The following is a 22,770-nucleotide window of genomic DNA, read 5'->3' on the forward strand; positions in this document are numbered from 1 at the left end:
CTAATAAAAATGCTAACATTTGCTGTGTTTTCTTGAATGGTAAAATGAAAGTTATTATCATTTCCAGAAGAATGTTATACAGTATTTTTTACTCTTTTAATGAAAATTTTTTGCAGGTAGGTAATGGACTTTTTGCAATGTATTTTTTTTGTGGAGAAAATTTACAAATATCACCCACAAATCAATCACTGACTTGTCATGGGCTTTCACAAAAGAACAAACTTTTTATTTATTATTTCTAGGTTCTATGTATAATAAATTTTGGCTTCAGTATCAAAACTTTAGTTAATTTGAGCTGGGTTAGACTATTTCCATACTTAGTTGGAAAAAATGAATAGGGGCCATTTCGACTATTTAAAAGTTATTGGAATATCTTTTAAATCAAGTAAGAATTATTTAAAGAAATTTAATGTAATTGTGAAAAATACACAACTCACAAAAGATTTTATCACAAAGTCTTCATTCTCCAAAGATGAACTTATCTTGAGTACAAAATAACTTCTGAAATTCATTTTGTGTTTATCAACAGATGTTAATGATGCTTTGTTAGTATTCTGTTAGTATTCAATTTTTCAGAAAGATAAAACTTCTATGAAAACACTACGTCCTGGCCTACGAGAGCAACGTGGACTTAAATTAATGAACTTTATGCCTTCTATAAATCTTCATGGAGGATTGTTTCATAGTTTTGTCTGCTTTGCCTCGCCTTTTGATTGGAGGCTGTGGACAGCTTCAGTGCTAGGAATGTTTTTGTGAATGTATGTGGTTTTTTAAACATCTATACTCTTCCCTCCATGAATGAATTTCTTTCTTGGTAGCCCGAATCATCTTTCATCAGCTCAAGGCTGGAAATCAGTGATTATAATTCCTAGGCCTGTTTTCATTGTCCCAACAGTATCAGCAGGATGAATAAGAATAGGTCTTTGACACCTTAATGTTTATGTATATTTAAGTATTTGGCTGCATCTTTTTTTTTTTTCAATATAAACAGTATGATGGCCCCTGAAAACCAAAATAAATAAACCTTAAATGCTCTGCCAAGGGCAATAAGCTATAAATAGTCTTTTATTAGGTACCCAATGAATCTTTATAAGATAGCCATAATAAAAAAAAAGACTCTCTTATGATCAATTTATTGGAAATTACAAAGGAAAACAACCTGATAACCAATATTTCCACTAAAAATCAAATTACCAGAAAACTTCTTTCCTATATTATACATGATTTTTAAAAAAATAGGTAAAAATGTTTCCCTAATCAATTTAAAACAATATATACCAGTTAAAGCACATAAAATCTAGAAAAGAAATAACACAAAAATGACACAAAAATTTCAAGGTATATGAGACAAATATATTCTTTTTATTGTTATTAAAGTTTTCTTTAATGAATTCCAATATCTGAAGCGTTTTCTTTTATTTGATTCCACTGTTGGCCATGGTTTGAGCCCTACACACTCCCTTCCCTTTCACCTCAAAGGGAGCTCCTTTGTATGTAGCCACACACTCGTCATTAGTGCAAAGATCAGGCTGTATCTGCTCCCATATCTTCTTTTTGGGATTTAGTTCCTTGTCAGGCTCTCCTGTTGGGGGGGGAGAAATTACATAGCTAACATACAAAAATTAATAAAAAATTGTCCATAGAGATTTCCAGTAGATTATCTTGGCAACAATTTCCAATCTTTTAGATCTAATAAAAATGTTAAATTTGCTGTATTTTCTTAAATGGTAAAATGAAAGTTATTATCATTTCCAGAAGAATGTTATATATTATTTTTTATGCTTTTAATAAAAATTTTTTGTAGGTAATAGAGCTTAATGAATCTGTTTACCAAGTTATTAACACAAAAATGTAAGATACTCATTTTATTAATATAAATAAATAAATGAGAGCACATTTTGATGTGCTATATTTTTACACCTGGCAGGCACAGCTTATGCTGTACTATGTTTCAACATATGAGTGACTAGACTTCTGCTCTAGTGCTGGGATTATCTAGCTAAATATGTTAACTACTTTGGGTTTCCATCTCCTGCTCATTTCACCTGGTGAGAGGGAAAGAGAGAAGAGGGACAGGGAGACAAGGACTATCATCTGCTAAGCACCAGGAATATACATTGTTGCATACAATTCACAAAATCCTGATTCAAATTTTAAATGTAAAGAAATTGGGACTCAGAAGATATGTTACTCAAAGTCATACAATGAACAAGTGGAGCCAGAATTTTATACCAAAACCCATGTTCACTATTACAGCAACGTGCCTCTTCATAAAATATTCTTTAGAAAAGAACCAAATAACTTTCTAACATGCAGATGATAGCCCATCTGTTCTGTTTATATGTCACACTATATACTTCATAATCAACAGAAAACAAGTAAGTAGTAGCATATATATGGTCTAGGCCTAAAGACAACTAAAATGCCAAACAAGCCTCTATTCTATAATGGGGAAGTAGAAAATAACACCTAATATAAGAATAGGTTTAATAGTTGGATGTTCAATAATGTGGAATTGAGTTTTAGTTCATGAAACTGAAGAAAAGTAATGTATAACATAAGACTTCAAACAGAAACTAATTTTCCTGGAGATAATAAAAAGAATATTACTGAAGTATAATTCACAGTAATTACGGAAGTAAAAAACCTTTAAGATCTTTTTTTCAGTGACTCACAAGCTGAAATCTCTTGGCATAACTTATAAATAACCTTTTAAACATTATCACAGAACTGCTTATAATCCATATTCTGATTGTATGTTATTATTTAAAGTAGCATTTATTCCCCACAATTAGACATATATATGAATAACAAAATTAAGTAATATGGCCAGTCATGGTGGCTTTTTTCCTTTTTTAGCTCTTTAGACACCATAAAACTGGCAGAAATGAACAGAACTGCCTTCTAAAATGTAGATTTTTGGAGATAAGAGAAGAGTTAATTGAATAATGAATCTACAGAAGAGCATAATATAATTAAAGCTGAAAGGCTAATCAGTATAAATTTACCCCATAAAAGTATTTGGACAAGAGAAACTCTAGTAACAAAAGATTTAAAAAATTCCAATAAATAAAATGCAATTATACGTCCCGTTAAGACATTTACTTCCTTTTACTTCTTGTTTCTTAACCATTCACTATGCTATAAGCATCAACTTACTTTGTGCATAGGACAGAATGTTGGAAAGCTAGAGGCAGAGGCCTCAAAGCCTTAAGTAGGTCTGAACTCTGATGTTGGATCTGGAGCCCCCCATATGGATGAGTTAGTTCAAGAAGCAGGAAGTTCCAGATTTTTGTAAATGTTTTTTATTAAGACTTTAGATTTTATGAGTAAATTTTTGCAGAATGTTGACATAAGCCCGAAGTATAAAAAGGCTGTGGTGACATAAAATTAAGCTTCTCAGATCTTGGGAAAGGTATTGTGGTATCTAGAAAATAATTTTCTTAATAGACAGCACTTATACAGTACTTACCACGTGCCTGTCATTGCTTTACATGGGGCTTTACAGATAAGACTAAGTGCTTTACAGGTAATTAACTCATTTAATCCTCTCAGTATACTATGTAAAAACTACTGATTACTCCCATTTTATAGGAAAGGAAATTTAGGCACAAAGGTTGTAGCTAAGAACTTAAAAGTCGGGGGAGTTTGCTAAGTATTTAAAAGTTTAAACCTCACAAAACTACTGGAGACAGAGGTCATTAATAATCCCTTTTTAATGACAAAAAAACTGAGGCCCAGAAATGTTCCCAGGTCACCCAGCAATCATGGAGCTAAGGTATGAAACAGTTTTAAACTTCTTACATAAAACTGTAATAATTTCAAAAGAACTGAGATTTGAACTAAAAACAAACTAGAAACTAATAAATGTAATCACCAAAGCTTGACTGTTACACACAAGACTCAATATCTGAATACTATGAATGTAACTGCAAGATTATAACAAATCACTAAAAGGAGACAATAATCATGAAAGTGCTTAGCAGACTAGGAAGTACTAGACAATTGTCTATTATAATACTTAGAAAGATGAGCACTTTCATTGCTTTAAGCTAATTTAAACAGTAGATACTATTAGAAATTTTGTAAATTATATCTTGTTTCTAACTATATGGGGAAAATTATATTTTGAAGAATTCAAATTATCTTTTAAAAAACTAACTACCACTATGCTGGAAGATTTTCCAATAACCAAAGCTTTGAGATTATAATTAAAATCTGCCACAGTAAGAGCACCGACTGTGGGAATCAAGAGTTGGGAAACGCTTGGATGGAGTACGATTGTTTTTACTCAAAATGTTTCCTGGCCATATACTTTCTGGTAGGGTGTAAAAGCTAGTTTGAAATGAGACTTTCCCATGAAAAATATTTAATATTTTAAGGATTTTTTTTTTAATGAACTATATTTCCCAGAATATATATATATATTTCAACATCCCTGTGTGTTGTATTTTTTTTTTTGAATCTTATTTTCTTAATTTCTTTTTTTTTGGATTGGCTAAGAGGTAGGTGCTATCAAGGGACTGAGAAAACCTTCTCGACCAAAAGGGGGAAGAGTGAAATGAGACAAAGTGTCAATGGCTGAGAGATTCCAAACAGAGTCGAGAGGTTATCCTGGAGGTTATTCTTATGCATCTAGTAGATATCACCTTGTTATTCAAGATGATGGAGAGGCTGGAGGGAACTGCCTGAAAATGTAGAGCTGTGTTCCAGTAGCCACGTTTCTTGAGGATGATTGAATAATGATATAGCTGTCACAATGTGACTGTGTGATTGTGAAAACCTGTGTCTGATGCTCCTTTTATCTACCTTGTCAACAAAGGAGTAGAACATATGGAATAAAAACAAACAATAGGGGGATCAAATGCTAAAATAAATTTAGTTTGAAATGCTAGTGATCAATGAAAGTGAGGGTAAGGGGTATGGTAGGTATAATCTTTTTTTTTTTCTTTCTTGTATTCGTTTTATTTCTGTTTCTGAATTAATGCAAATGTTCTAAGAAATGATGAATATGCAACTAAGTGATGATATTGTGAATTATTGATTATATACGTTGATGTTTTATTTGGTTTCCTAATTTTTTTTTTTTTTAACATAGGCAGGCACCGGGAATCGAACCTGGGTCCTCTGGCATGGCAGGCGAGCATTCTTGCCTGCTGAGCCACCATGGCCCGCCCTGGTTTCTTAATTTTTTAATTAATAAATAAATTTAAAGAAAAAAGCTTTAAAAGGTTTTCCCCTCCAAAAAAAAGAGGTAGGTGCTGATAGCAAAAAAATTTCCTAAAACTAAAATGCCATGCTTCTGAAATTGCTAAACATGTGCCGAAGCTCATCATTTGGAAACGGTTATATATATATTGTAAGAAAACTAATTGTTCAGAAATTTAGGCCAACTCATTCTAAACAAAACATACAGGGAACAATGATTAGTTCAAAGAGGAGAGAGTCCAAAGATCACCTTTTTAATATATGAAATCTACAAAAAGGAATAAATACAAATTTCAGAGTCCTACTCATTCACAAGTCCAGATTAAGAACCACAAATTTCATTTTACCTAGCCCATTCTTTTGCACAGAATCCTCAGTGATCGTTACCTTCCTTTTGATATATGACATTGTTATAAAAAGCCTAACACTAAATCAATTATTTTGTCTGATTATCAGGGATCTTGAGCCACTGTAATTATAATCATTGTCAATTGTGGTTCAAAACCTGAAACAAAACTTTGCAAATAAGGGGTCAATTATATTTACAAAGCTATACAATGGATAAAAGTATTTTGGAGGGAATAAACTTGATAACCATGAAGGAAAATATTTACATTGCTCCAAACACTGTACTTTTTAAAAAATATTTTTAATAATAAATCTCTTTTTATATACTCATTAGCCAATTCATTGAACTCTATTCTATGCCAGGAATTCTTCTAACTGCTAGGAATATATCTGTGTATAAGAAAAGAAAAATCCTGATTTCATGATGTTTACATTTTGGTATAGGCAGACTATAAATAACATAATGGCAGTTAAGTGTTCTGGAGAAAAATAAAGCAAAGAGGATTTTGAAATATCTCTGAAATATCTGAACAGGCTAAGGGGCAAGTCATATAGAGCTATCTGGGCAAAGAGCTAGTGGCTCAACTGGAACAACTAAGGAACAAAGTACACCAAGATTGGTGAGATAATGGAGGCCTAATCACACAGGTTTGTCAGCCACTGTAAAGACTTGGGCTTGTATCTGGGGTGAAATAAAAAGGCTTCTGAGTGGTGTTCAGCAGGAAAGGAATATAATCTGACTTACATTTTAAAAATTAATTTTATTTATGTACAATCCATATCCATCAAACATATCCAAACCCCACAGTCATGAAATCTAACTTACATTTTAAGATCACTCTGGCTACTATAACTGTATAATGAAGAAGGGCAAAAGCAAAAGCTGGGAGGTTGCTGGTGATCTTGACCAGAGTAGTTTTGGTAAAATGGTAGAAGAGAAACCCAACTGAAATGGATTTAGAGGAGTAGGAGGGGCAGAATCAACTACAGAAAAGTTTGTTAAACAAAAAGTGGACCCCCAAATTAAATACACTTGTATATTATAGAAGTTTGTGATTAATTATTATTTTATATTTTTAAAAACTCACTATCAACAGAAATAAGCATGATCTTGGAAGTTAAGTCTGGATGCAAATTCTCAATTATTATTAGACTGTGAATAGGCCTTCTTAAAAAGAGCTGTCATGGGCGGGCACAGTGGCTCAGTGGCAGAGTTCTTGCTGCCATGTCATGCTGGACACCCGGGTTCGATTCCAGGTGCCTGCCCTCGTATTAAAAAAAAAAAAAAAAGAGCTGTCATTGTCTTGGATGAAATAGAAATACTGTCTTCAAGTTATTTTTGTTTGGAGCTTTAGGGGCCAGTTATCATATTTAAATAATAAAACATACAGCTTCACACATTTAAGATTTATAAAATTGTTTCATAGGAGGGGAGTTTTAGGCATTGTTATGAAAACATTATTTAGTATCTTCTAAACTTTATGGAAGATTTGGCTTTTTAAGTTTTTTCAAGGCCAAATAAGAATTCAAAGTTTGACCTCCAAATGTAATATCTATGCCACACTTAATACACATAACAAGAAATATAAATCTCTAAGGCCTTAAGCACATCAAATGAAAATCAAAATATACCGGTAGACACCTTAAGCTTTACAATGTAAAACAGATGCCGAAAAGAACACTGATAAATCAGTTTTCTCTAGGAAAAAAAAAAAAAGATAAGGCTAATGGTCTGTACAGTATTAACTGTTATTTCTCTTCAGATGTACTACTACAGAAGAGTAACTAGCTGTGAAATACAAGCAAGATGACTATTAACAGACCTTACAGCCCAAATTTCTTCAATTATCAAAGTTATTCAGCTTGGTTAAGCATATTATGTGTTAGGGAATAATTCAAGCACCCTTATGGATCATTTCAGTGTTAGGTTTTCCCTTTCTTCACTTTCCAAATATTTTCTGTACCTTCTCCACATATTCAGGTGACTAAGTTACAGTGAGGATTTGTGAATTTGGAAGAAATACCAGATTTTTTTTTTTTTTTTTTTTTTTTTTAAAGGAAAGACAGAGAGAAGGAAGGAAGGATAGAAGGAGGGAAGGAAGGAAGAAAGGGAAACATCTTCTTGTTTTATTGTATTTTGTTTTTCCGTTTTTTGTTACATGGGCTGGGGCCGGGAATCGAACCGAGGTCCTCCGGCATAGCAGGCAAGCACTTTGCCCGCTGAGCCACCGCGGCCCGCCCCAGAAATACCAGATTTTAGAGCAATGTAAATATAAATATACAAAGAGCCAAACTGAATAACATATTCAAGATTATAATAAAAGGAAGAAGTTCATACCGGGATCTATTAAGAATCTTTAGTTACAGTGGGTAAATAAAAAACAATTTCTTTCAATTTACTTCACAGTACAATTTAGATAAAAACTGTTTCAAGTTCTTAAATATCTGTTATTTTATGAGACAAGGGAATGAAAGAAGTCATATTAATAAAAAAAGAAAAGCCTTCATAAACAGTCCATATTAACTCACAGCAAGCAACAAACAACAAACAAAAAATACTACAGTACTAGAAATTCAGTCACATCTATGTTTTGATCCTTCCACTAAACTGTGTATAACCCTAAGCAAGTGACTGAATTTTGTTGGGCCTCAATTTCATAATTTGTGAGATAGTGGTATATATATGTATTTCTTTCAGTTCTAAACATACTACATATGTTATGTCAAAAAATTCAAGTTTTTCCAATAAGCACACGATGGCTTAATTTAATCTATGAGGTTTGGGAAATGTTTTGAAATTACAGGAGTAGAGTAATGATCATATGCTCCCATCACTCAAAGGCATCGTAGTTCTTTGTGAAATGATTGCCCCCAAACTCAATTTACCAAAAAGATTCATAGATCACAGACATTGTGTTTCCCAAGCTATTGTATTTGAAGTTACGGACACATAAATAATCTCCTGTGCTTTTTATATTAGTTGACTTTAAAGATGGAGGAAGCTGAGTTTCAAGGGAATTAACATATGCTTTCATTTATATCTCCTATTTCTACTATTCTAATGTTCAAATTCTTCATACTCTAATATTCCATCAAACAGTCAATAAAGAATTTTAAAAAATATATCTATATAATCACATCAATTTTGCTACTCCATTAAAACTCAGCTGTTTCTACATGTGGCCCAAAGCAAATCTTAATTTTTGAACTTAATTCTGCTTGTTATTCCAATTTATTTCTGCATTCCCATTATGTTAGGCAAATGGACACCTTTTAAATAAATGCAGTCTTCTAATTTCTCCTCTAATGAGGTCTTCTTCCTTTCATGAAAGAAACATTCATTATCTTTTTTTGTTCCGCTTCAAATGCAAGTACAATATTAGAAGGATTGTGAGAATTACACATTTTTCCTGTCTGAACGTTTCTTCTCTTTGTCTTTCTGTGTTGCATTGTGAGATAATCTGCAGCTGAAATGATCTTGCAGCACATTGATTTTTTTCTCTATTCATACCACACTCTACCATTACGGAAGTATTAGCATTTTACCTACGGCAAAATATCTCTATGGTATTTGATATAATGTGTGCGTTCCTGGAGAGGGGAATGGTTAAGATACCTTTGCTCAATGCACCATCTTGAGTAAATCTCAATAATAATTAATGGATATTTAACATAAAGCTTTGTGGTTTATACATGAACTGATTTTAACCTTAAATATTACCAGGACTTCTTAAAGGACAATAATTCTCAAACTATTCCAAATAATTACTAATAAATACTTACCAGGGAAAGTATCAAAAGTAATTCTGTCTCCAGGAACAGATCCCTTAGGAGGAGCCAAGATTTCAACTTTCTCTGGTGAACTAGCACACATCACCATTGCTTGAGATAGTATTCCCCTCATCTTTGCAGGTTTGAGGTTACAAAGTAAAATCACCATCCGATTTTGCATCTGTGAAGTATAAATTGATGAACAAAGATGTACAGAAATTCAGAATAAATCTAGACCACATTAGGAACATCCAATATGCTAAATATCAAATGCTCTACTTTTGTGGATGTATCTGTTTTTATAGTATTGGATACTATAGTATTTTATACTTACAAAAACATGAAATAAAAACCCAAACTAAACTGACAATGCATTAAAGCTGAAAGTGCAAATGTTTTTGAGTTCAATATTTATTGAATGAAGAAAAAAACAGCTGAGTGAATTAGATCAGGTTTGAAATTTCAGCTGTCATTTGCTAGAAATGGAAATGTATAAAGTTGATCTCACTGGTTTCCTTACAGAATGAGAGAAATAATATTGAATGTAAAGGGCTGGCATAAGGGTTAAATGGGTAAAACATTTAGTCTAGCGTTGGCATTAAAATAAATGCAATCTTTTCCGTACATATTTGGTATATACACTCTAGTTATTTCCAATACTATGCAAGATTCGTCTTCTAATTATAAAATATATACTCACAATTTAATAATTCAAGCATCATATACACTGCAATGAACATACAGTGTAATTTCTATAGGCATAAAAAAATGATTAGAAATTTCTTTAATCTTCAAACGTATTGTCTTAATTTCCCCCCAACTGGTAAAGTTAAAGGAGAAAAAAAGGATTCAATCTCAATAAAAGACAGTTTTATTAATAAATGTTATATGCAAATGTACTCCTAAATTTTATGATTTAAAAAAAATTCAAATTCAGAACTCAAATTCAAGATGCCCTCCGTTAGAGTCTTAATGAATAAGTCGTCTTCAAAGACAAATTTGAAAATGCTTCACTTATGAGAACTTTAAAAAAAAAAGAACTATGTGATGATATTGTGAGTTATTGACTATTTAACAGGAACAGAATGATCATACGATAAGAATGTGTTTGTATGTGGGTAGGATCATAAATTAAAAAATTAAAAAAACAAAAACAAAACAAAACAAAAAAGTGGTTACAGCAAGTAAGTGTAAAAAAAAAAAATACAGAGCTACCAGAAAATCATTAAGGCATTAGTTTCTCTAAGAAGACAGATCTGAAGAAATGCAAGAAAGTGAGAAAAAAATTAAAACAAGAGTGATGCCCCGGCGGGCCGCGGTGGCTCAGCGGGCAAAGTGCTTGCCTGCTATGCCGGAGGACCTCGGTTCGATTCCCGGCCCCAGCCCATGTAACAAAAACGGAGAAACAGAATACAATAAAACAAGAAAATGTTTAAAAAATGTTTCCCTTTCTTCCTTCCTTCCTTCCTTCTATCCTTCCTTCCTTCTCTCTGTCTTTCCTTTAAAAAAAAAAAAAAAAAAAAAAGAGTGATGCCCCGATAAATCCCAGAGTGAGGACTTCCTGGAAGATGGCGGCTTAGTAAGATGCGCGGATCTTAGTTTCTTCTCCAGGACACCTACTAGGGGAGTAGAAACGATACAGAAAGCGCCCAAAGCCACAACAGAGATAAAAAAGACAGCGTACCCCATCCTGGAACGGCTGGCTGGCTGAGAGAAGCAGCTCGGGTGAGATCGCCGAGGCGCGCGGGCCTTACCGGGCGGGGTGGCAAGCAGCCGGAGTTACTCCCTTCCCCCTTCCCGGGCCGGCTGGGAGAATTGGAGAGGCGGTCCCCTGAAACAAAGACGGCTGGCGCCCACACCACGCGCAGCCCCCGGACCAACTGAGAGAATTGGATTGGAAACCCCCAGGCCGCGGAGAACGGTGACGGGTGGGGGAGGCCCCTTCCAAACCCGTGACTCCCGGGGAACGTGCACTCTCTCGGGCGGGCCGCTGCCGCTGGCGCCCTCCCGCCACGCTTGTTGCCCAGGGCCGACTAGGAAATTCGGACGGGCTCTTTCCCTGGCTGCGGCGACCAGCAACCCTCCCTGCGTTCGGACCCCGGGCCGGCTCAAGCTGCTTCGGCTAGCGAACCCCCAGGACGGCGAGAGTTTTCCAAAGTTTAAGGTCCCACAGCACCTTTTACTGGTGGGACCCGCAGACAAACGGGTGCCACGAGCGCCACCTACTGGGCAGGATAAGAAAAACAGAACCCAGAGATTTCACAGAAAAATATTACAACCTTGCTGGGTCCAACACCAAGAGAAATCTGAATAAATGCCCAGACGCCAGCAGCAGAAGATAACTGTCCACGCTCAAAAGATTGAGAATATGGCTCAGTCAAAGGAACAAACCAATAGCTCAAATGAGACACAAGAGCTGAGACAACGAATGCTGAATATACGAACAGAAATGGAAAACCTCTTCAAAAATGAAATTGATAAATTGAGGGAGGACATGAAGAGGACATGGGCTGAACATAAGGAAGAAATAGAAAAACTGAAAAAACAAATCGCAGAACTTATGGAAGTGAAGGATAAAGTAGCAAACATAGAAAAAATAATGGATAGCTACAATGATAGATTTAAAGAGACAGAAGATAGAATTAGTGATTTGGAGGATGGAACATCTGAATTCCAAAAAGAAACAGAAACTATAGGGAAAAGAATGGAAAAATTTGAACAGGGTATCAGGGAACTCAAGGACAATATGAACCGCACAAATATACGTGTTGTGGGTGTCCCAGAAGGAGAAGAGAAGGGAAAAGGAGGAGAAAAACTAATGGAAGAAATTATCACTGAAAATTTCCCAACTCTTATGAAAGACCTAAAATTACAGATCCAAGAAGTGCAGCGCACCCCAAAGAGATTAGACCCAAATAGGCGTTCTCCAAGACACTTACTAGTTAGAATGTCAGAGATCAAAGAGAAAGAGAAGATCTTGAAAGCAGCAAGAGAAAAACAATCCATTACATACAAGGGAAACCCAATAAGACTTTGTGTAGATTTCTCAGCAGAAACCATGGAAGCTAGAAGACAGTGGGATGATATATTTAAAATACTAAAAGAGAAAAACTGCCAACCAAGACTCCTATATCCAGCAAAATTATCCTTCAAAAATGAGGGAGAAATTAAAACATTCTCAGACAAAAAGTCACTGAAAGAATTTGTGACCAAGAGACCAGCTCTGCAAGAAATACTAAAGGGAGCACTAGAGTCAGATACAAAAAGACAGAAGAGAGAGATATGGAAAAGAGTGTAGAAAGAAGGAAAATCAGATATGATATATATAATACAAAAGGCAAAATGTTAGAGGAAAATATTATCCAAACAGTAATAACACTAAATGTCAATGGACTGAATTCCCCAATCAAAAGACATAGATTGGCAGAATGGATTAAAAAACAGGATCCTTCTATATGCTGTCTACAGGAAACACATCTTAGACCCAAAGATAAACATAGGTTGAAAGTGAAAGGTTGGGAAAAGATATTTCATGCAAATAACAACCAGAAAAGAGCAGGAGTGGCTATACTAATATCCAACAAATTAGACTTCAAATGTAAAACAGTTAAAAGAGACAAAGAAGGACACTATATACTAATAAAAGGAACAATTAAACAAGAAGACATAACAATCATAAATATTTACGCACCGAATCAGAATGCCCCAAAATACGTGAGGAATATACTGCAAACATTGAAAAGGGAAATAGACTCATATACCATAATAGTTGGAGACTTCAACTCACCACTCTCATCAAGGGACAGAACATCTAGACAGAGGATCAACAAAGAAATAGAGAATCTGAATATTACTATAAATGAACTAGACTTAATAGACATTTATAGGACATTACATCCCACAACAGCAGGATACACCTTTTTCTCAAGTGCTCATGGATCATTCTCAAAGATAGACCATATGCTGGGTCACAAAGCAAGTCTTAACAAATTTAAAAAGATTGAAATCTTACACAACACTTTCTCGGACCATAAAGGAATGATGTTGGAAATCAATAATAGGCAGAGTGCCAGAAAATTCACAAATACGTGGAGGCTCAACAACACACTCCTAAACAACGACTGGGTCAAAGAAGAAATTGCAAGAGAAATTATCAAATACCTCGAGGCGAATGAAAATGAAAACACAACATATCAAAACTTATGGGACGCAGCAAAGGCAGTGCTAAGAGGGAAATTTATTGCTCTAAATGCCTATATCAGAAAAGAAGAAAAGGCAAAAATTCAGGAATTAACTATCCATTTGGAAGAACTGGAGAAAGAACAGCAAGCTAACCCCAAAGCAAGCAAAAGGAAAGAAATAACAAAGATTAGAACACAAATAAATGAAATTGAAAACATGAAAACAATAGAGAAAATCAATAAGGCCAGAAGTTGGTTCTATGAGAAAATCAATAAGATTGATGGGCCCTTAGCAAGATTGACAAAAAGAAGAAGAGAGAGGATGCAAATAAATAAGATCAGAAATGGAAGAGGAGACATAACTACTGACCTCACAGAAATAAAGGAGGTAATAACAGGATACTATGAACAACTTTACGCTACTAAATACAACAATTTAGAGGAAATGGACGGGTTCCTGGAAAGACATGAACAACCAACTTTGACTCAAGAAGACATAGATGACCTCAACAAACCAATCACAAGTAAAGAAATTGAATTAGTCATTCAAAAGCTTCCTAAAAAGAAAAGTCCAGGACCACATGGCTTCACATGTGAATTCTACCAAACGTTCCAGAAAGAATTAGTACCAATTCTCCTCAATCTCTTCAAAAAAATCGAAGTGGAGGGAAAACTACCTAATTCATTCTATGAAGCCAACATCACCCTCATACCAAAACCAGGCAAAGATATTACAAAAAAAGAAAACTACAGACCAATCTCTCTAATGAATACAGATGCAAAAATCCTCAATAAAATTCTAGCAAATCGTATCCAACAGCACATTAAAAGAATTATACATCATGACCAAGTAGGATTCATCCCAGGTATGCAAGGATGGTTCAACATAAGAAAATCAATTAATGTAATACACCATATCAACAAATCAAAGCAGAAAAATCACATGATCATCTCAATTGATGCAGAGAAGGCATTCGACAAGATTCAACATCCTTTCCTGATGAAAACACTTCAAAAGATAGGAATACAAGGGAACTTCCTTAAAATGATAGAGGGAATATATGAAAAACCCACAGCTAATATCATCCTCAATGGGGAAAAATTGAAAACTTTCCCCCTAAGATCAGGAACAAGACAAGGAAGTCCACTATCACCACTATTATTCAACATTGTGTTGGAGGTTCTAGCCAGAGCAATTAGACAAAAAAAGAAATACAAGGCATCAAAATTGGAAAGGAAGAAGTAAAACTATCACTGTTTGCAGACGATATGATACTATACGTCGAAAACCCGGAAAAATCCACAACAAAACTACTAGAGCTAATAAATGAGTACAGCAAAGTAGCAGGTTACAAGATCAACATTCAAAAATCTGTAGCATTTCTATACACTAGTAATGAACAAGCTGAGGGGGAAATCAAGAAACGAATCCCATTTACAATTGCAACTAAAAGAATAAAATACCTAGGAATAAATTTAACTAAAGAGACAAAAAACCTATATAAAGAAAACTACAAAAAACTGCTAAAAGAAATCACAGAAGACCTAAATAGATGGAAGGGCATACCGTGTTCATGGATTGGAAGACTAAATATAGTTAAGATGTCAATCCTACCTAAATTGATTTACAGATTCAATGCAATACCAATCAAAATCCCAACAACTTATTTTTCAGAAATAGAAAAACCAATAAGCAAATTTATCTGGAAGGGCAGGGTGCCCCGAATTGCTAAAAACATCTTGAGGAAAAAAAACGAAGCTGGAGGTCTCGCGCTGCCTGACTTTAAGGCATATTATGAAGCCACAGTGGTCAAAACAGCATGGTATTGGCATAAAGATAGATATATCGACCAATGGAATCGAATAGAGTGCTCAGATATAGACCCTCTCATCTATGGACATTTGATCTTTGATAAGGCAGTCAAGCCAACTCACCTGGGACAGAACAGTCTCTTCAATAAATGGTGCCTAGAGAACTGGATATCCATATGCAAAAGAATGAAAGAAGACCCATCTCTCACACCCTATACAAAAGTTAACTCAAAATGGATCAAAGATCTAAACATTAGGTCTAAGACCATAAAACAGTTAGGGGAAAATGTTGGGAGATATCTTATGGATCTTACAACTGGAGGCGGTTTTCTGGACCTTAAACCTAAAGCAAGAGCACTCAAGAAGGAAATAAATAAATGGGAGCTCCTCAAAATTAAACACTTTTGTGCATCAAAGAACTTCATCAAGAAAGTAGAAAGACAGCCTTCACAATGGGAGACAATATTTGGAAATGATATATCAGATAAAGGTCTAGTATCCAGAATTTATAAAGAGATTGTTCATCTCAACAACAAAAAGACAGCCAACCCAATTACAAAATGGGAAAAAGACTTGAACAGACACCTCTCAGAAGAGGAAATACGGATGGCCAAGAGGCACATGAAGAGATGCTCAATGTCCCTGGCCATTAGAGAAATGCAAATCAAAACCACAATGAGATATCATCTCACACCCACCAGAATGGCCATTATCAACAAAACAGAAAATGACAAGTGCTGGAGAGGATGCGGAGAAAGAGGCACACTTATCCACTGTTGGTGGGAATGTCAAAGGGTGCAACCACTGTGGAAGGCAGTTTGGCGGTTCCTCAAAAAGCTGAATATAGAACTGCCATACGACCCAGCAATACCATTGCTAGGTATCTACTCAAAGGACTTAAGGGCAAAGACACAAACGGACATTTGCACACCAATGTTTATAGCAGCATTATTTACAATTGCAAAGAGATGGAAACAGCCAAAATCTCCATCAACAGAAGAGTGTCTAAACAAACTGTGGTATATACATACGATGGAATATTATGCAGCTTTAAGACAAGATAAACTTATGAACCATGTAATAACGTGGATGGACCTAGAGAATATTATGCTGAGTGAATCCAGCCAAAAACTAAAGGACAAATACTGTATGGTCCCACTGATGTGAACGGACATTCGAGAATAAACTTGAAATATGTCATTGGTAACAGAGTTCAGCAGGAGTTAGAAACAGGGTAAGACAATGGGTAATTGAAGCTGAAGGGATACAGACTGTGCAACAGGACTAGATACAAAAACTCAAAAATGGACAGCACAATAATACCTAATTGTAAAGTAATCATGTTAAAACACTGAATGAAGCTGCATCTGACCTATAGGTTTTTGTTTTGTTTTGTGTTGTTTTGTTTTGATTTTACTATTATTACTTTTATTTTTTTCTCTATATTAACATTCTATATCTTTTTCGGTTATGTTGCTAGTTCTTCTAAACCAATGCAAATGTACTAAGAAATGATGATCATGCATCTATGTGATGATGTTAAGAATTAATGATTGCATGTGTAGAATGGTATGATCTCTAAATGTTGGGTTAATTTCTTTTTTTCCGTTAATTAAAAAAAAAAAAAAAACAGAAGGGATAATTGGAGATGAAGGGATACAGACTGTACAACGGGACTGGATATAAAAACTCAGAAATGGACAGCACAATACTACCCAATTGTAATGCAATTATGTTAAAACACTGAATGAAGCTGCATGTGAGGTATAGGTTTTTTGTTTTTGTTTTTTTTGTTTTTTTTCTTTCTATTATTGTTTTAATTCTTATTCTGTTGTCTTTTTATTTCTTTTTCTAAATCGATGCAAATGTACTAAGAAATGATGAATATGCAACTATGTGATGTTATTAAGAATTACTGATTGTACATGTAGATTGGAATGATTTCTAATTGTTTTGTTAATTCTTTTTTTAATTAATAAAAAAAAAATACAACAGGATTAGCTCGATGTAATCCTTTAGGGTTCAAATAGCTGTGATCCTCTTGTGTAGAAAAATAAACAAATCTACAAAATTTGATATTTAATTTTGGGGACTGTTCTAGTTTGCTAGCTGCCAGAATGCAATATATCAGAAATGGAATGGCTTTTAACAAGGGGAATTTACTGAGCTGCTAGTTTACAATTCTAAGGCCTAGAAAATGTTCCAATTAAAACAAGTTATGGAAACGTCCAATCTAAGGCATCCAGGGAAAGATACCTTGGTTCAAGAAGGCCAAGAAAATTCAATGTTTCTCTCTCAGCTGGAAGGGCACATGGCAAACATGGCAGCATCTATTGGCTTTTTCATGGCTCTACATAAAGCACTCTCTCCAAAATATTTCCTCTTTTAAAAGGTTTCTAGTAAGCAACTCCACCTTCAACGGGTGGACACATACCTTCATGCAAATCATCTAATTAAAAGTTACCACCAACAACTGGGTGGGTCACATCTCCATGAGAACAATCAAAATGTTCCCACCCAGCAATACTGAATGAGGATTGTGCTGGTTTGAAAGGAAGTATGCCCCCTAGAAAAGCCATGTTTTGATCAAAATCCCATTTCATAAAGATGAAGTAGTCCCTATTCAATACTGTATGTTTGAAACTGTAATCAGATCATCTCCCTAGATGATGTGATATAGTCAAGAGTGGCTGTTAAACTGGATTAGGTGATGACATGTCTCCACCCATTTGGGTGGGTCTTGATTGGTTTACTGGCATCCTATAAAAAAGGAAACATTTTGGAGAATGGGAGATTCAGAGAGAGCAGCACCATGAAGCAGAGAGTCCATGAGCCAGCGTGGAGATGTAGAAGGAAAATGCCTCCTGGGGAGCTTCATGAAACCGGAAGGCAGGAGAGAAAGCTAGCAGATGATGCAGTGTTCACCACGTGCCCTTCCAGCTGAGAGAGAAGCCCTGACTGTGTTCGCCATGTGTCTTCTCAGCTGAGAGAGAAACCCTGAACTTCACTGGCCTTCTTGAACCAAGGTATCTTTTCCTGGATGCCTTTGATTGGATATTTCTATAGACTTGTCTAATTGGGACATCTCCTCAGCCTTAGAACTATAAACTAGCAACTCATTAAATTACCCCTTTTAAAAGCCATTCTGTTTCTGGTGTATTGCGTTCTGGCAGCTAGCAAATTAGAACAAGGATTAAAGACATGGCTTTTCTGGGGTCCACCATAGATTCCAACCAGCACAGAAACTAAGTGCTTCTGCTTTACAGAATGTTTACTATTACTGTCTTGATCAGTTAAATACAGACGTTTTTATTAATAGCTTTGTTTATGGCCATGAATGACAGCTCTGGGAGAGAAGATATCATTTGTAACTTTTGAGAATAGAAAAGAAGCCCCAATGAGGAAGAGTTTTTCCAATTTGAGCTGGTTCAAAATCAGATGATTCCTTTCTCCAGAGTTCCTTATGAGCCTAACTTCATAAGGAATTATGAAGGCACCCTGGTCTTATGCAAGGTGAAATTTAAGAAAGAAAAAAGCATGCACATATGCCAAGAATATTTCCTTTTTTGTAAAAGAAAATGTTCTTAACTGATCTTTCTAATTCCATTTTTTTTCCTCTAAGCAAAGCAGCCAGAATGATCCTATTCAAATGTAAGACAGACCATGTTACTGCCTTGTTCAAAAATCTTCCAATGGCTTTCCAGCTTACCCAGAATAAAATTCAGTCTTCACAATGATCTATAAAACTTTTGTAATCTGGCACCTTTATAAGTGAACTGATGTCCCACTACTTTACCCCTCATTTTCTCTACTCTAGCAACACTGGACTCCTGCTGTTCCTTGAACATCCCAAGCATCCACTTGCCTCAGGGTCTTTGTCCTTGCTGTTTCTGCTGCTTGAAATGCTCTCCTCCCAAACAGACACATGACTCGCTTTCTTCATTTCCTCAGATCTTTACTTAAATGTCACTTTCTCTGTGAGGCCTTCCCTGGCTACTTCATAAAATAGCAATGTCATGCTAGCATCCACATCTAGTTTCTTTCCCTGATTTATTTTTTTCTTGGCATTTATTACTATTTAACATACTATATATTTACTTATGTCTTGATAATTTTCTGGCACCCCTCAATAAATGTGAATTTCATAAAAACAGGACTTTTTAAAATTCACTACTGTATTCTTTGGGTGTAGAATAGTGTCTCATACACTGTAGGTGGTGCTCAAGAAATATTTGCATACAGAAATATGAATGAATAAATACACAGATCTGCACAAGTTCATAAAGTCAAGAATCAGCACTGCACAAGTTCATAAAGCCAAGAATCAGCAGAGTTGGCAATGAACAGAAAAAACTGGTAGATGATTAATATAGAAGACATGTATAAAGCAAGTTAAAAACTACTACTGTTTTTTATTCTTTCCATTGTCATTATATATTTTCTTAAAAACTAATTCTTTGGGAAGGTAAATATAGTACTTAAAATCAAGAAAGAAAGGAAGTAAGTGTGTTCAGAAGAGGGCACCTGAAAGCCTGTAAGCTTGGTACAGATAATAGCATAGATCAGGTATCAAAACACAAATGTTTACCAGGAAAATAAATGAGTAAAGCACACAATACAATAAACAAAGAGTACCCCTCTTGTTTTCCCGAGACATGGTATAAGAAATAGGTTATTTTCCTCTTAACTTTACAAAGGTAAAAATAACAGAAGGGTAATTATAAATACCAACTAATCACAACTGGACCTTCACATCAGCTATGAAAAAAACTATGGAATGACTGGAACCACGGTGATCTGAAGAGTGCACCTTCGACCTAAATTCGGGCACCCACTACTTAGTGTTACCCAATTGATGACTTGGGAAAATGGGTGCTTGGTACAGTTAGTTCTCATTTTTACAGAATTAAGAAATCTGGACTTTCAAAGGTGAAATTTCATGTGAAATTTTTAAAACACCATCTAAGAAAAATGAAAATTCTTCTGGGATTACATTCCTTCCATAAAATGACAGCTTGTGATTTTTAACCTAAATCATAAGTACGGCACTAAAAATTGTAGAACTCCTGTAGTTAGAAGCCTCAAGACTTGAATGAGAAAAAGGGAGGTTGACCAGTGCTGGAATTAAGGGCACTCAACATTGGATTCAGATGGAGATGTATGTATTACTTAAATGCACAAGGTGTTTCACTTTCCTAGCCTCATCTGTAAAGGGGATGACATTACTTAACAAAGAGTAATGCATAGTATTAAATGAAATAGTGTATGATAAAAATTTACACAGGTCAGGGTATATGTTAAGTGCTTTGTAAACAACAGCCATATTCACTGTCATCATCATCCTCCTCCTCCTCCTCATTCCATCATGGAATTTCATTATTCCTTTATTTCTAAAATCACTAGTATATAAACCAATCTAAAAGTAAAAACATATTTTATTTCTGTAGTACCCAAAATTATTTGTATATCTGAGAGAAGCAGAGGGGATTCACAGAAACTGAACTTGCTATTTTAAATATTCTTACTTTATTCTTTAAAAAACTGATTAGTTTTTATTTTGTCATTACTTAGATATTGAAATATATATATATTGTTTTCCATATAAGATACAAAACTAAAAATGTTCAAAAAAAAAGAAAAAATACATCTTTTCTTCCTTTTATCCTCAGATTCTCTTAATGCATAGATCTTTTGTAGTTTTCAGCGGCTTTATTCTTTTTTCTGGAATTCATCAAATTCAATCAAATTCGCCTAATCCGTATTGGGCTCATGTTATAAGCTCATCTGATACAGAATTATAATGGCAAAACATCAAGATAGAGGGAATGAAAAGAGACATGTACACAGAAGTAATTTTCAGGTGTACAGTTTACCTGTTCAAGAGGAACATGATTCACCAGGCCACTGACAACCGTTCTAGGGGCTGTTTCACCCACATCTACTTCTTCTACATACAAAGAATCTGCATCAGGGTGTTTTCTGGCAGTGATAATACAACCAATCCTAAGATCCAGGCGGGAAACATCTATTGGCTTACAATCAGCACTTCCTGCTAGTGACTGCTGTTTTTTCTCCTTCTTCTCTCCTAAAAAAATAGTACAATGGGGGAAATCAGAACTAAGGCAAAAATACAATTACAAAAGAATTATTTAATCCATAACATCTTGACCTCTATTTAACTATTTCTCTGTTGAATAACTGTCTATACCTACAGTTAAAGACAAAGAGCAGAGGTTGGCAAATTATGACTCCTGAGCAAAATGTGGCCCACCACTTATTTCTTTAAATAAAATTTTATTGGAATTCAACTATGCCTGTCCATTTATATTTATCTATGGTTGCTTCTGTGCTACAAAGGTAGAGTTGGGTATCTGTGACAGAGATTTATGGCCTACAGAGTCTAACATCTATACTAATTGGTTCTTCAGAGAAAAAGTTTGCCTTTCTTTAAAACAAGTAAGAAATCCTTTGAAATTTCCACTGTGACAATTTAGAGGGTGAAATATCCTTTATTTACAAAGAACTCTAAATCAGTAGCAAATTGATGGAATGAATGACAGTGAGATTATACAATTCCAGTGATTAAATGGTTCTTTAATCAAGTATATATACAAATGTATATATATATAAGGAATTTCCCTATTTCTTAGATTTCTCTGATACAATTAATTATTAGGACTTCAGGTTTATCCATAGCAACTATTTGAGAAGAAGGGATTATTTTATTTGATTATTTAAAAATAATCTTAATTTTGTTTATATGCTGATAATATAACTTATTAATATATGATTACTTAAGCCACTTGGTCAAAATGCATCCTGCAACAGAGTAAAAAGGTAAAAAATGTTTATTCCTTTAGTTTTACATATATCTTCTCTGGCAGAAACAAATTTAAAATCAAAATGAAATTTTGATAAAATCAAAATGAATCTAACTTTCCAATCTGCAGCACAGAGGTAAACTACTGTAATCTGGAAACATTTTTCTCAACTATATCTTTTGTTAATCTTTGAACAAATATTTACTGAGAGCTAAGGCACTGGAAATGATATGAATGGTCCAGGCTGTCAAGGAATTAAAAATTTCTTTTACAGGAGACAGACATGTACATAATGAAGAATATGTGACAAATATTACATACATAAAGAATACAGATGCACAAAGAATAACTATGCATGGAGCAGGAAAGGAGAATTTTTTATAACAGACTTTCACAATTAACATATAATTTACAAAAGAGGCGATACAGCTAATTTAAAATATGAAACAGCTTTTAAAATTTTATTAGCAAACTTAGTGTGCACATTGGCTCCCTGGACCGGGTTGGTGACTCGCTGTCCTTGGAACCTCTCACTGAATGATAGAGCTTGGTGCCATTGTCACTGGCCCACAACAACCACACTCATCCCCTGCCCTGCAGCTGTTGTTTGTTTTGCTACCACCTTGGGA

General features: G+C 34.8%; 1 protein-coding gene across 2 annotated transcripts in view; it reads right to left on the reverse strand.

Annotated features, from left to right (window-relative positions):
- Positions 1-1,331: 1,331 nt before the first annotated feature.
- Positions 1,332-22,770, reverse strand: part of AIMP1 (aminoacyl tRNA synthetase complex interacting multifunctional protein 1) — a 57,349-nt gene continuing 35,910 nt past the window's right edge. For both annotated transcript variants that reach the window (XM_077142627.1, XM_077142626.1), the window contains exons 5-7: positions 21,194-21,405; positions 9,340-9,508; positions 1,332-1,582 (exon numbers count right to left, since the gene is read on the reverse strand). In XM_077142627.1, the coding sequence (XP_076998742.1) occupies positions 1,416-1,582; positions 9,340-9,508; positions 21,194-21,405 (548 nt within the window). In that variant the 3' untranslated portion in view covers positions 1,332-1,415. The remainder of the gene's footprint in view (positions 1,583-9,339; positions 9,509-21,193; positions 21,406-22,770) is intronic.

The sequence above is a fragment of the Tamandua tetradactyla genome, chromosome 24, assembly GCF_023851605.1.
Source record: "Tamandua tetradactyla isolate mTamTet1 chromosome 24, mTamTet1.pri, whole genome shotgun sequence".
Lineage (NCBI taxonomy): Eukaryota > Metazoa > Chordata > Mammalia > Pilosa > Myrmecophagidae > Tamandua > Tamandua tetradactyla.